This window comes from Saccostrea cucullata, unplaced genomic scaffold (genome assembly GCF_032062105.1).
Source record: "Saccostrea cucullata isolate Sc308-1 unplaced genomic scaffold, CSIRO_AGI_Scuc_v1 ctg3327, whole genome shotgun sequence".
Lineage (NCBI taxonomy): Eukaryota > Metazoa > Mollusca > Bivalvia > Ostreida > Ostreidae > Saccostrea > Saccostrea cuccullata.
The window spans coordinates 23,093-39,186 of NW_026925977.1; the positions used below are offsets into that span (position 1 = coordinate 23,093).

The 16,094-nt window shown below is 32.1% G+C and overlaps 1 protein-coding gene and 2 long non-coding RNA genes across 3 annotated transcripts in view; 1 reads left to right on the forward strand and 2 right to left on the reverse strand.

The window, feature by feature from the left end:
• LOC134270263 (coadhesin-like) overlaps window positions 1-16,094 on the forward strand; it is a 34,253-nt gene that overhangs the window by 13,693 nt on the left and 4,466 nt on the right. Inside the window, exons 4-6 of the mRNA XM_062752461.1 lie at window positions 3,897-4,070; window positions 9,005-9,178; window positions 15,015-15,188. Of these exons, the coding sequence (XP_062608445.1) occupies window positions 3,897-4,070; window positions 9,005-9,178; window positions 15,015-15,188 (522 nt within the window). The remainder of the gene's footprint in view (window positions 1-3,896; window positions 4,071-9,004; window positions 9,179-15,014; window positions 15,189-16,094) is intronic.
• Window positions 6,412-7,904, reverse strand: LOC134270262 (uncharacterized). The gene is made up of 4 exons (XR_009992753.1): window positions 7,710-7,904; window positions 7,081-7,146; window positions 6,694-6,776; window positions 6,412-6,487 (listed from the first exon to the last, which is right to left on the reverse strand). It is a non-coding gene; the product is annotated as an uncharacterized LOC134270262 (long non-coding RNA).
• LOC134270261 (uncharacterized) lies at window positions 11,464-12,985 on the reverse strand. Its single transcript, XR_009992752.1, has 4 exons — window positions 12,804-12,985; window positions 12,178-12,243; window positions 11,793-11,875; window positions 11,464-11,586 (listed from the first exon to the last, which is right to left on the reverse strand). It is a non-coding gene; the product is annotated as an uncharacterized LOC134270261 (long non-coding RNA).

Genomic DNA, 16,094 nt, shown 5'->3' on the forward strand with positions numbered 1-16,094 from the left:
CTCCTTTAAGCTACCATTAAGCTACCATTAAGCCACCATTAAGCCAATATTACACAGTCGATATTACTGTTTTTATGGGTGAAAAATTATTATTACATGTATAGTGATTTGTCCTCACAAATTATAAATGTCGAGTTCGCATATATCTTGATTTGGTAAAAATAAGAAAAAGAATAAAATTCAAAATGAAAAAAAAAACCCTCACACGGGGCGCGAACTCATGACCTTTCAATTAGGTGCCCAGTGTCTTAACCATTAGTCTAACACCGCTCCTTATGTATAAGCGAAAATATTAAATATATATTTTGCACAGTTTGTTTTTGACTTGTAAAAGTAATTATTTTGTTGAAAGTTTCCAAAGTCTTGAATTGATTTATTAATCAAAGCATAAAAAAGTATTATTTATGGATCTTTTTTAAAAAAGGCTTATATCACATTAATATTTTTAAACCATTAAATTCGGCTTTGAAATTGTCATGAACTCTTCGCTTTGTTATTCGAAGAATTATACATGCAAGCATTAAATCGTGATTGAAATTAAACTGGATAAAACAAAAAATCTATCATCGGGAAAATGAAAATTTTATTTTAGAAATTCTGCGGATATTAACGGTTTTTTGTCTAAAAATTAGGCCTAGTGACAATACTCGTTTACGAGTTACCTGGTTATGTTTACAAAAACTTTTTTGGGAATATCATATTCAGTTAAAATTCTTTCTGAATCATAACGGGTATCGAAATAATTGTCCTTTTACAAAGAATCATAATTTTTAATTTGTTATATGCTTGCGTTAAATTTAAATTTTGTAAAAAATAATTGATCATCAAAGTTTGTTAGTGTACGTTGTGTATGTATAGTTTCCTGTTAGTTGACCGGGGACGGTGGACACCTAATTAAGGTCTATTGTTTAACCAGTCGGTACTGTACACTGTTAATCTTACCCCGTTTCCCAATGTGTATAAATCTGGTCGGATGTCACGTTTAATCTGATCTGCTGTTCTTCTGAAAATTGATTTTGAAATATCAATCATTGAAGACCGATTAGATTTTGACAGATACTTACCGCTGTATTATATAAGAATAATAGCGAATTAATACAAATTATTCATAATGTAAAAGTCAAACTTTAAAAACTAAACATTTTGCATGGTGAAAGAAATGTTGTATAAAAATGACAAAGGAGACAAAGTTAAAGATCACCAAAAAAAATTGCGTAAATGACATTGAAATAACTTAAAAAATTAGATCAAAGATTCGAAATAAAATGCGTAAAAGTTAATTGAGGTTTGACCATTAAGTAACCATAAAGCTCGGCTTAAAAGTGCCTTAATGGTGGCTTAATGAAGTTTAAACATTAAGCACCTGCAAGTTGCAGCTTAATGGTGGCTTTAAGGAGTTAACTTCTTAAAGCACCATTAAGTCACCATTAAGCTACAATTAAGTGATTGCTTAAAGGTGGTCTTTCGTCTTGTGTGACAAATCGTTGAATAGATAGCAACGTGTTCGCCTGCTACATCTTTATTTCAATTCAAACAAACGGTTCTGGTCCCTCTTTGATCGATATTAAATGAAGTGCAAAAATCGTTCTTCTGAAGCAAGGAGCATTCAAAAATTGGAATGTATGAAAAATTGCATGGGGGTTTAGTATAGACATGTTTGCAATTCATGTACTTATCTATGTTCAGAACACCAGCGCACTTACTGTGTGCTTTTCACAGCAACAAAAGTGTTTGTACTACTCATTGATATTAACTTTTTTTACTTTTTAAAAATATTATAGTTTACAGTAATTTTTATAGCAGATGGCTATACATTTTAATATTTTTAGTTTCAATTAAGTGGTCATTGGTTTTCATGTTCCATGAATTGGAATGGGGAACTTTCACTCATTTTTAACATCAGAGTAACTGCTACTTTTTTCTACGTGCAAATATCCCTTCAATCCGAATACAAACGCTTCTTTAAGCAGTTTTTTAGATAACCATCTCAATTTAGTCAGGAAAAAATTGTATTCTTTAAAGCTAAAATTTCAGGAGCGTTAACTTTGTATTGTTCAATGCTGCATTCCACAGTGAAAACCTTCAATTTTGGACTGATTTTAATATGTTTTAATGAAGAGATTTTTTTCATAAAAATCCAGAGCGATATTTTTCGCATAACTTGTCTTGTGAACTTAGAATGAATGAGTTTTAACCTTTTCCCAAAAGATGGGGAAACCAACTGCAATGTATCATCCAAAGAATCTATAAGCTCTCATATACAAAGTTTCACTGGTAATGTACAGGAAAATTGATATCAAAATCTTAACTAGGAAATAATCTTTTCATATTCTCATGATATTTTAACTGTTAAGATGGGTGTGTATTCGTCTGTTTCACGTTCATAAATTAGATTGAGATTGTCGTCATCAATGTGTTTTTAGCATAAACGTGTAATGTAAGCACCCAAAATCACGAACTATTGTTACCGACGAAAATTGATGATTCCACGGTAGCTAGAAACTGAAAAGCCGGTAAACTTAATCAGTTTTACCTGTATTAAAATTTATTTATCGTTACAAATTTGAACCTGTTTTCTAGTTATCATACACAAAGTGTATATTTGTTTCTTTGAAATTTAAGTGATTCCTGAGTTAGAACGCAGCACTGTTAAGGCTTACTACGAGAAATCAACGGAAAACAGAAGTGCAAAAAAGGGCATCGTTTTTATAACTGAATTTATTTTTATTCAGCTGCTCTGGTAGAACATTCAACTTATTTTAGCGCACCAAGTAATCCATAGGAATCGTGTGGCTTTTTTAGTAACACTCATCAAGGAATGGGCTTGATATAGGCAAATCTTCTTCCGACGACTCACCCACAGTATGCAGAGGCGTTGTGGTGAGCTTATTCAAGCATTAATTGTAGTGTAAAGCACACAAATTTGTAACGTATGCATACTTCATTAAGCGCTATAGAAAAATGTGTCTACCTGCGAAATGCAAGTCGTTTTGATTACTGACCGATAATTTCCTCTAATGTTTACATTACATCATTCCACAAACAACTAAAAAATCGTTGAATAGATAGCAACGTGTTCGCCTGCTACATCTTTACCTTCTTTTCAAACAAACGCTTCTTGTCCCTCTTTGATCGATATAAAATGACGTGCAATAATTGTTCTTCTGAAAAAAAAGGAGCATTCAAAAACTGGAATCTATGAAAAATAGCATGGGAGTTTATTATAGACAAATATAAAATAAATGTACTTATCTATGTTCAAAACACCAGCGCACTTACTGTGTGCTTTTCACAGCAACATACATGTTTGAACTACTCATTAATATTTTACTTTTAAAAAATATTATAGTACATGTATTCTGTAATTTTCAAAGCAGATGGCAATACATTTTATTATTTTTAGTTTCAATTAAGTGGTCATTGGTTTTCATGTTCCATGAATTGGAATGGGGAACTTTCACTCATTTTTAATATCAAAGTAACTTCTACTTTTTTCTACGTGCAAATATCCGTTCAATCCGACTACAAGCGCTTCTCTTAGCAGTTTTTTAGATAAACATCACAATTTCGTCAGGAAAATATTGTATTCCTTAAAGTTATAATTTCAGGAGTGTTAACTTTGTATTGTTTAATGTTGCATTCCACAATGAAAACCTTCAATTCTGGACTGATTTTAATCTGTTTTAATGAAGAGATTTTTTTTTCATATAAACCCTGTGCGATATTATACGCATAACTTGTCATGTGAACTTAGAATAAATGAGTTAGATTTTTCCAATATTTATATGCATAAGATGTTATCATATAAAAAAAAACCAGGGACATTTAGTGATTTATCAAATCAAGTAGATGCGGATACGAAAATAATTATGCAACAAAATATCTAATCTTTACAGCGGTTGATGGTGGTTGGAGCTCGTGGGGAGAGTGGTCAACCTGCTCACTAACATGTGGTTCCGGGGGCAAGTCTAGAGAGAGAAGTTGTACCAACCCTTCCCCACAAAACGGAGGGACTGACTGCAGCGGAGAATCGGAAGAGACGGTACCCTGTAATATCCAAGGATGTCCAGGTAATATACAGAATAATGATCTCAGAAGTTGAAATAGGAATTTTGTCATATTTCAATTTTAACCCTTTCCCAAAAGATGGGGAAACCAACTGCAATGTATCATCCAAAGAATCTACAAGCTGTAATATACAAATATTCACAGGTAATTTACAGGAATAATGATATCAAAATCTTAACTAGGAAATAATCTTTTCATATTCTAATGATAATTTAATTGTTTAGATGGCTGTGTATTCGTGTGTTTCACGTTCATAAATTAGATTTAGATTTTCGTCATCAGTGCATTTTTAACATAAACGAATTTATGTTTTAAAATTGCTTTGTAAGTGTAAGCACGAACAATTGTTACCGACGAAAATTGATTATTCTACGGTAGCTAAAAATTGAAAAGCCGGTAAACTTAATCAGTTTTACCTGTAATAAAAATTATTTATCGTTACAAATTTGACCTTGTTTTCTAGTTATCATACACAAAGTGTATATTTTTCTTTGAAATTTAAGTGATTCTTGAGTTAAAAGACACGTAGTACAGTTAAGGCAACATTTTCTATAAAAACTCACTGAATCCGATACATTTAATGTTGAACAGATTTATTTTTTAGCAAGACACCTTAGTTAGAATAGCTGTATGTTATCTTGAAGAGTATGTTCATCGCTTTTCACATCGGTATTTTTTGACATCATGTGACCCTCTGGGGTCACGTGGGCTCCGATTTTAGGTCGAAAAATGAAATGTCAAATTTAACCAAAAAGTGCAAGGGCAAGACAAACAAAAAATTAACTGCGCAATGCTTTAGGTTGTCCTTATGTATCTATACTTTCTAAAAAGTGATGCTCATTCAGTTAGTTTTTCGATATATTTAAGTTATTCAGCTAAAACAGACAGTAGTGTATGAAAAATAGGGTATTTTCCTAATTTCAACGGGAATTATAAATTAACTAAAGGATTACAAAGAAATGAGCATCACTTTTTGAAAACTATGCAATAAATTATAATAATTTAAAATTAAAAACCTACTTCTTTGATCGTCGCCTTGCCCTTGCATTTTTTGATTGAAAATTGAAATCTTGAAAGAGTCAATCTAATTATAATTTTCAAACGCATCATTGACCCAGCATGGGAGATAACTCTTTAGTACTTGATATAGTTTGTTTACCTCGTAAATTTAAAAAAAAATATATGCAGACTGGGTTGAACTCTATTTTTACTAAATCAAAACGGTATGCATAAAAATCTTTCTCATTTTTTTTTATTTTGTGTATTCGTTCTCTATACATGTATGCCAAAAGACGTCTTTCAAACCTCTCACATTTCCTCATAGATGTGGGTAAAGGATTAAACACAAATAGGTCTAAATATTGCCGCACTATTTATGTAAAACACAAATGGTTATAAAAAATAGAGCACACATCAATAATTAATTAGATATCTATATACCCCTCTCTTACTGTACGCATAGGCGTCGGAACTCGTGGGGGGGGGGGGGCTTACCCTCCCCACCGTCTATTTTGCAAATTATATACATAACATAGGCATTTAAGATTGGAGTTTACTTTTAATTGTTTGTTTAGTCCCCCTTTCAATTACCCAACCCCACTTTCACTTTGTTTCAGACGTCTATGGTACATACACTTGTGTTAAAAAAGTTTTTTTTCCGCAAACAAGATTCTACGATGGCTTTTAATTAGACCTTCTACTGTTTAGAGGATTTAAACCAAATTATTAGTTAGGAACTATAATTGGAAAGGATTGGGGTATACACCTGTATTTGTTAATTCTGTATTCTGAGGGGGTGGGGGGGGGGGGGGGGCTGGCAGATCTTAGAAATGAATATTTGTCCTTGAAAATGTTGAAAATAAATAATCTGTCCACGATTGGAGAGGAAATAAATAATCTGGCGCAGACTAGTGATCTCCCTCCCCCTTTTTTTGCTTGTTATACTTTTCATTGAAAATGGAAATAAATAATCTGTCTGTCATCTTATTGATCGGAAATAAACATTAATCTTTCTTTCTTTGACATGAAAAATCTGACATGGAAAAACTTGCCACCCCCCCCCCCCCCCTTCCCGATTCAATTTGTGGTCAACTATCCTGATTTGAATCAATAAAAGGGATCCTTAGTCTCCTGTTTTTGATGCTATTATTGATAATCAAATGAACACAAGGTACATGCTGGAAATATTTTCTTGATTGACATTGATACCCTCCACACAAAATATGTATGTAAGTTGAGATTTTCAACTCTAATAGCATTTTCAACACCTGTACAGTAAATATATGAAAAAGTCAAATTATTATTTATCTAGAAAATTTATTTAATAAGCATTTTCTTCATATCCAAAGACAGACTGTAGGAAAACTGGACAGGTGCAAATTATTTCCATCACTTCATGTTCATGTAGATAAAATGAATTCTGAAAATATGAGAAACACAGGAAATACCATTATTGAAAGTAATTTGTGTTTTAAAAAGTGAAATAAAACAAAAATGCATTGAAACATTTAACATAGAATGCATATGTATATACTTAATTGCAATTCTACTGTTAGTTTTATTATTCAAACAGTTCAATAATCTTGCCAGGAATACTGTATGGTTTATAGCTGATATTAAGCATACCATTTTCCTTTAATGATGGATTAACTGCTTGACTTGCTGCTTGAATGGATCCATTGGTCCAATTTTGTTGGTAATGGCTAGGCCTACAACACAATATACATGCAGTAATATGCTATGGAATTACTATATATACATTGTAGAATAAGATGGCATTATATTTTGAAAAAAAAAAATACAAAATTAATCATGCTACATTGTATTCTGTAGTGAATTTATGTTATTCATATAATTGGAAAAAGTTGTGTTACAAAACTTTAATCGGAATGTGATTCATTGAGATTATGGAAAGGATATTTAAAAAACACTTCTGAGTTTCACCTTTACCAAAATGAAAAACAAAATTACATAGCACAAAAATAAAGTGAAATGCTCTAGAAGTTTACATACCCTGGCCTATGGAGAAATTGATGCATTTTTTATTTATTCATTCTTTAAGCCTGAAACTCTTGCCAGCTACAATGATAAAAGTATTATATATAAAAATATTTTTAATGTACATGTAATCTAAACAAAAAATGAATATTTTTTTCATTAATTTAGAAATAACAACCATAGATCTGAAGCAGAGGTTCTATGTTTTCAACATAATGATACTGATAATTTTTTTTTTATATTGTGCAGCATGTTTGTTTATCAAAAACAACATAACTACTTGTTTAGGCTTAGTGAATCATTGACTGAAACAATAAAAACATCTATTTAATTTACCCAAGGTTAAATGTGTGTTACTGATGACTTCCATTACTATACAAAAGTCATATAGTATCAAAGAAAATGAACCAATTGAACTCAGTGTATATTTAGTGAATTTAAATTTTAATAATTCTAAACCGTGACAGAGTGCAACTATGTAGGGGGGGGGGGGGGTTACACACAAGGCACTGCATTACATTTTTTCACTGATTGTGTACATCTAGAACATACACACACTCGGGTTTTTTTCTTTGATGTTAACAAAAGCATGTCTACATACTGTAGATCTACACATGTACCTACGTATAGATGCGAATACATACCTGGTCTGGATCTACGGAGCTGGTGCAGATCGTCTAAGTTTTCCATTATTTTCCGAAATGTTGTCCTCATATTCTCGTAAAAGGGGTAAAAAAAAGCCTTGTCTCACATTTTATCCCTATTTTCTCTAAAGATTGCCTGGTTAATGCATGTAAATCCACTGCAAATCTCAGCTGATGTCGCCACGTTTTAGATGTAAACAACATTCAATTCCATGTCATCGAGTGCAAGCGCTTGGCTGAAGCCGAAAGCAGCCAAACGACACATTAAAAAGAGATTTATATTAAAGACATGATATTTTATATACGAGAAAATCACTTATTATTTTTTATTTAAACATGAAAATATTGCCGTTTATTACAAATCCTTGCAAACACCGGAAAATAGTTATTTTGAGCTCTATTTCCTTATATGGTTCAATCAGGGCGGAGCAACTGTCATGACGTCAGACCTCATTATGACCTCATTACCATATTTTTTTTCTGTGTTGCCTTAACTGTACTGCGTGTTTATAAGGGGTACCTATAAATTGCGAAACGAAATAGAAACGAAACGAGCTGAAACGAAACGACATCTGCCGAAACGAAACGAAATCTACCAAAACGAAACGAAACCTACCGAAACGAAACGAAATCAAGACAAAACAAAACGAAATCAAAACGAAACCTGCCGAAACGAAACGAAACAAAACTATCCAAATGTTTTGCTTGTTGTTTTTAAAGCAAGGTACATGTATATAATTATATATATGTAACTGCATGTGGACTTTTTTTTACTTCAAATAAAATTTATATACGTAGTTTAAGCACTTGTTAATATATAAAATTTAATTTAATTATCGATTATGCTCCCTTCTCAGTCTAATGATGTATTTACATGTTTGCCAGCTACAAATATGCAAGAGCGTACTATGCATGTTTAATTTCAGAATTTTTTTATATCTTACTCTTATTTCAGTCCTTATTCATCTAGATACAACACATCTATCAAAATTGATGTGTTACATGTAAAGGCTCGTTTATGTACGGGTCGAAATAAAGTCACTGTACTATTGTATTGCGAATGTCTTTAAACATAGGATAAACCAGAAGCTTAAAGTATTTAGTATTCCATTCCGAGGTGTTTGGTTTTTCCGATCAATTATACATGTACTTAGAATAAATGAGTTAGATTTTGCCAATATTTATATGCATAAGATATTATCATATTAAAAAAACCAGAGACATTTTGTGATTTATCAAATCAAGTAGATGCGGATACAAAAATAGTTATACAACAAAATATCTAATCTTTACAGCGGTTGATGGTGGTTGGAGCTCGTGGGGAGAGTGGTCAACTTGCTCACTAACATGTGGTTCCGGGGGCAAGTCTAGAGAGAGAAGTTGTACCAACCCTTCCCCAAAGTACGGAGGGGCTGACTGCAGCGGAGAATCGGAAGAGACGGTACCCTGTAATATCCAAGGATGTCCAGGTAATATACAGAATAATGATCTCAGAAGTTGAAATAGGAATTTTGTCATATTTCAATTTTAACCCTTTCCCAAAAGATGGGGAAACCAACTGCAATGTATCATCCAAAGAATCTACAAACTGTAATATACAAATATTCACAGGTAATTTACAGGAATAATGATATCAAAATCTTAACTAGGAAATAATCTTTTCATATTCTAATGATAATTTAATTGTTTAGATGGCTGTGTATTCGTGTGTTTCACGTTCATAAATTAGATTTAGATTTTCATCATCAGTGCATTTTTAACATAAACGAATTTATGTTTTAAAATTGCTTTGTAAGTGTAAGCAGAAACAATTGTTACCGACGAAAATTGATGATTCTACGGTAGCTAAAAATTGAAAAGCCGGTAAACTTAATCAGTTTTACCTGTAATAAAAATTATTTATCGTTACAAATTTGACCTTGTTTTCTAGTTATCATACACAAAGTGTATATTTTTTTCTTTGAAATTTAAGTGATTCTTGAGTTAGAAGACACGCAGTACAGTTAAGGCAACATTTTCTATAAAAACTCACTGAATCCGATACATTTAATGTTGAACAGATTTATTTTTTAGCAAGACACCTTAGTTAGAATAGCTGTATGTTATCTTGAAGAGTATGTTCATCGCTTTTCACATCGGTATTTTTTGACATCATGTGACCCTCTGGGGTCACGTGGGCTCCGATTTTAGGTCAAAAAATGAAATGTCAAATTTAACCAAAAAGTGCAAGGGCAAGACAAACAAAAAATTAACTGCGCAATGTTTTAGGTTGTCTTTATGTATCTATACTTTCTGAAAAGTGATGCTCATTCAGTTAGTTTTTCGATATATTTAAGTTATTCAGCTAAAACAGACAGTAGTGTATGAAAAATAGGGTATTTTCCTAATTTCAACGGGAATTATAAATTAACTAAAGGATTACAAAGAAATGAGCATCACTTTTTGAAAACTATGCAATAAAATAAATAATTTAAAATTAAAAATCTACTTCTTTGATCGTCGCCTTGCCCTTGCACTTTTTGATTGAAAATTGAAATCTTGAAAGAGTCAATCTTAATTATAATTTTCAAACGCATCATTGACCCAGCATGGGAGATAACTCTTTAGTACTTGATATAGTTTGTTTACCTCGTAAATTTAAAAAAAATATATATGCAGACTGTGTTGAACTCTATTTTTACTAAATCAAAACGGTATGCATAAAAATCCTCCTCATTTCTTTTATTTTGTGTATTCGTTCTCTATACATGTATGCTAAAAGACGTCTTTCAAACCTATTGCATTTCCTCAAAGATGTGTATAGTATTACACACAAATGGGTCTAAATATTGCTGCACTATTTATGTAAAACACAAATGGTTATAAAAAATATAGCACACATCAATAATTAATTAGATATCTATATACCCCTCTCTTATTGTACGCATAGGCGTCGGAACTTGGGGGGGGGGGGGGGTTACCCTCCCCACCGTCTATTTTGCAAATTATATACATAACATAGGCATTTAAAATTGGAGTTTACTTTTAATTGTTTGTTTAGTCCCCCTTTCAATTACCCCCCCCCCCCACTTTCACTTTGTTTCAGACGTCTATGGTACATACACTTGTGTTAAAAAAGTTTTTTTCCGAAAACAGGATTCTACGAAGGCTTTTGATTAGACCTTCTACTGTTTAGAGGATTTAAACCAAATTATTAGTTAGGAACTATAATCGGAAAGGATTGGGGTATACACCTGTATTTGTTAATTCGTATTCTGAGGGGGTGGGGGGGGGGGGCTGGCAGATCTTAGAAATGAATATTTGTCCTTGAAAATGTTGAAAATAAATAATCTGTCCACGATTGGAGAGGAAATAAATAATCTGGCGCAGACTAGTGATCTCTCTCCCCCTTTTTTGCTTGTTATACTTTTCATTGAAAATGGAAATAAATAATCTGTCTGTCATCTTATTGATCGGAAATAAACATTAATCTTTCTTTCTTTGACATGAAAAATCTGACATGGAAAAACTTGCCACCCCCCCCCCCTTCCCGAATCAATTTGTGGTCAACTATCCTGATTTGAATCAATAAAAGGGATCCTTAGTCTCCTGTTTTTGATGCTATTATTGATAATCAAATGAACACAAGGTACATGCTGGAAATATTTTCTTGATTGACATTGATACCCTCCACACAAAATATGTATGTAAGTTGAGATTTTCAACTCTAATAGCATTTTCAACACCTGTACAGTAAATATATGAAAAAGTCAAATTATTATTTATCTAGAAAATTTATTTAATAAGCATTTTCTTCAAATCCAAAGACAGACTGTAGGAAAACTGGACAGGTGCAAATTATTTCCATCACTTCATGTTCATGTAGATAAAATGAATTCTGAAAATATGAGAAACACAGGAAATACCATTATTGAAAGTAATTTGTGTTTTAAAAAGTGAAATAAAACAAAAATGCATTGAAACATTTAACATAGAATGCATTTGTATATACTTAATTGCAATTCTACTGTTAGTTTTATTATTCAAACAGTTCAATAATCTTGCCAGGAATACTGTATGGTTTATAGCTGATATTAAGCATACCATTTTCCTTTAATGATGGATTAACTGCTTGACTTGCTGCTTGAATGGATCCATTGGTCCAATTTTGTTGGTAATGGCTAGGCCTACAACACAATATACATGCAGTAATATGCTATGGAATTACTATATATACATTGTAGAATAAGATGGCATTATATTTTGAAAAAAAAAATACAAATTAATCATGCTACATTGTATTCTGTAGTGAATTTATGTTATTCATATAATTGGAAAAAGTTGTGTTACAAAACTTTTATCGGAATGTGATTCATTGAGATTATGGAAAGGATATTTAAAAAACACTTCTGAGTTTCACCTTTACCAAAATGAAAAACAAAATTACATAGCACAAAAATAAAGTGAAATGCTCTAGAAGTTTACATACCCTGGCCTATGGAGAAATTGATGCATTTTTTATTTATTCATTCTTTAAGCCTGAAACTCTTGCCAGCTACAATGATAAAAGTATTATATATAAAAATATTTTTAATGTACATGTAATCTAAACAAAAAATGAATATTTTTTTCATTAATTTAGAAATAACAACCATAGATCTGAAGCAGAGGTTCTATGTTTTCAACATAATGATACTGATAATTTTTTTTTATATTGTGCAGCATGTTTGTTTATCAAAAGACAACATAACTACTTGTTTAGGCTTAGTGAATCATTGACTGAAACAATAAAAACATCTATTTAATTTACCCTAGGTTAAATTTGTTACTGATGACTTCCATTACTATACAAAAGTCATATAGTCTCAAAGAAAATGAACTAATTGAACTCAGTGTATATTTAGTGAATTTAAAATTTAATAATTCTAAACCGTGACAGAGTGCAACTATGTAGGGGGGGGGGGGGTTACACACAAGGCACTGCATTACAGTTTTTCACTGATTGTGTACATCTAGAACATACACACACTCGGGTTTTTTTCTTTGATGTTAACAAAAGCATGTCTACATACTGTAGATCTACACATGTACCTACGTATAGATGCGAATACATACCTGGTCTGGATCTACGGAGCTGGTGCAGATCGTCTAAGTTTTCCATTATTTTCCGAAATGTTGTCCTCATATTCTCGTAAAAGGGGTAAAAAATGCCTTGTCTCACATTTTATCCCTATTTTCTCTAAAGATTGCCTGGTTAATGCATGTAAATCCACTGCAAATCTCAGCTGATGTCGCCACGTTTTAGATGCGCAGCTAGGATAAGGCTGCCCGTAAAATATCAAACTGTTCAAACTGTAGTAACTTCTCTGAACTACCTAGATATGACGTCATAAAAGAATATGACGTCATGTCACAGCATACTTGAGCTGACATGACGGGGAAAGTGTTATAATTATTACACGGCATGTAGATTTATTATGGGGATTTGTGTTTAATTCAAGAGTAAGGTTTGTTTTTTAAACTATAGTGTGCTGTTATAATGTTTAACATTTGCTATTTTAATATCTCTATTCCTTTTGCATGTCCGATATGCATATATTCAAGCAATAGCAAACAATTATGTTTGAAACGCTCCCCTTTCACATCCGTAGACAGAGTTAGAATTTATAAATCGTGTTTATATTGGACAGGCACAAGTGAAAGACAAGGATAAATTGAAGATATTCTGCGTGAATCTAAAAGAAAAATATGTCTTCTAACTGAATTTTGCTGGGGGATCGTATGTAGTTTATCCGTTTTTGTATAAATCGTGATAAACTGTGGAAAAGATCCCTTCTTACGTTGGTAATTTTAATTTATCGTAAAATATTTTCTTAAGAAGAAAAAATTAAACCTGCCCCCAGCACTTTTTAAGTACCATGGATCACGATGAATTGGTCCATGTAAAAAACTTTGCACAACAATTGTGTTATGCACTTGTGCCGATGCGATATTTGTGAAACATTTAAGAATATCAAAAATGTCCGTCACGTGATCAACACAGTCATCTGACATCACAGAAATGCTTTTTTATAATACCTGATTAAACTGTTATCTCAAGTTGACTGCAATTTCAAACAAGGATAACATACTGAAATTAAAATCTAGCTCAAAATGAAATGTATATTTTTTAGACATTTTAAACCTTCGGACAGCCTTGTCATAACTGCGTGTAAACAACATTCAATTCCATGTCATCGAGTGCAAGCGCTTGGCTGAAGCCGAAAGCAGCCAAACGACACATTAAAAAGAGAATTATTTTAAAGACATATTTTATATACGAGAAAATCACTAATTACTTTTTATTTAAACATGAAAATATTGCCGTTTATTACAAATTCTTGCAAACACCGGTAAATAGTTATTTTGAGCTCTATTTCCTTATATGGTTCAATCAGGGCGGAGCAACTGTCATGACGTCAGACCTCATTATGACCTCATTACCATTTTTTCTGTGTTGCCTTAACTGTACTGCGTGTTTATAAGGGGTACCTGTAAAGTGCGAAACGAAATAGAAACGAAACGAACTGAAACGAAACGACATCTGCCGATACGAAACGACATCTGCCGAAACGAACCGAAATCTACCGAAACGAAACGAAACCTACCGAAACGAAACGAAATCAAGACAAAACAAAACGAAATCAAAACGAAACCTGCCGAAACGAAACGAAACAAAACTATCCAAATGTTTTGCTTGTTGTTTTTAAAGCAAGGTACATGTTTATAATTATATATATGTAACTGCATGTGGACTTTTCTTTACTTCAAATAAAATTTATATACGTAGTTTAAGCACTTGTTAATATACAAAATTTAATTTAATTATCGATTATGCTCCCTTCTCAGTCTAATGATGTATTTACATGTTTGCCAGCTACAAATATGCAAGAGCGTACTATGCATGTTTAATTTCAATATTTTTTATATCTCACTCTTATTTCAGTCCTTATTCATCTAGATACAACACATCTATCAAAATTGATGTGTTACATGTAAAGGCTCGTTTGTGTACGGGTCGAAATAAAGTCACTGTACTGTTGTATTGCGAATGTCTTAAAACATAGGATAAACCAGAAACTTAAAGTATTTAGTATTCCATTCCAAGGTGTTTGGTTTTTCCGATGAATTATACATGTACTTAGAATATATGAGTTAGATTTTGCCAATATTTATATGCATAAGATATTATCATATAAAAAAAAACCAGGGACATTTAGTGATTTATCAAATCAAGTAGATGCGGATACGAAAATAATTATGCAACAAAATATCTAATCTTTACAGCGGTTGATGGTGGTTGGAGCTCGTGGGGAGAGTGGTCAACCTGCTCACTAACATGTGGTTCCGGGGGCAAGTCTAGAGAGAGAAGTTGTACCAACCCTTCCCCACAATACGGAGGGGCTGACTGCAGCGAAGAATCGGAAGAAACGGTACCCTGTAATACCCAAGGATGCCCAGGTAATTTATAGAGTAATGATCTCAGAAGTTGAAATAGGAATTTTTTCATATTTCAATTTTAACCCTTTCCCAAATGATGGGGAAACCAACTGCAATGTATCATCCAAAGAATCTACAAGCTGTAATATACAAATATTCACAGGTAATTTACAGGAATAATGATATCAAAATCTTAACTAGGAAATAATATTTTCTTATTCTAATGATAATTTAATTGTTTAGATGGCTGTGTATTCGTGTGTTTCACGTTCATTAATTAGATTTAGATTTTCGTTATCAATGTGTTTTTAACATAAACGAATTTATGTTTTAAAATTGCTTTGTAAGTGTAAGCAGAAACAATTGTTACCGACGAAAATTGATGATTCTACGGTAGCTAAAAATTGAAAAGCCGGTAAACTTAATCAGTTTTACCTGTAATAAAAATTATTTATCGTTACAAATTTGACCTTGTTTTCTAGTTATCATACACAAAGTGTATATTTTTTTCTTTGAAATTTACGTTATTCTTGAGTTATAAGACATTTATAAGGGGTACCTGTAAAGTGCGAAACGAAATAGAAACGACACGCACTGAAACGAAACGAAATCTGCCGAAACGAAACGAAATCTACCGAAACGAAACGAAACCTACCGAAACGAAACGAAATCAAGACAAAACTAAACGAAATCAAAACGAAACCTGTCGAAACGAAACGAAACAAGACTATCCAAATGTTTTGCTTGTTTTTTTAAAGCAAAGTACATGTATATAATTATATATATGCAACTGCATGTGGACTTTTTTTTACTTCAAATAAAATTAATATACGTAGTTTAAGCACTTGTATATATAAAATTTAATTTAATTATCGATTATGCTTCCTTCTTAGTCTAATATGTATTTACATGTTTGCCAGCTACAAA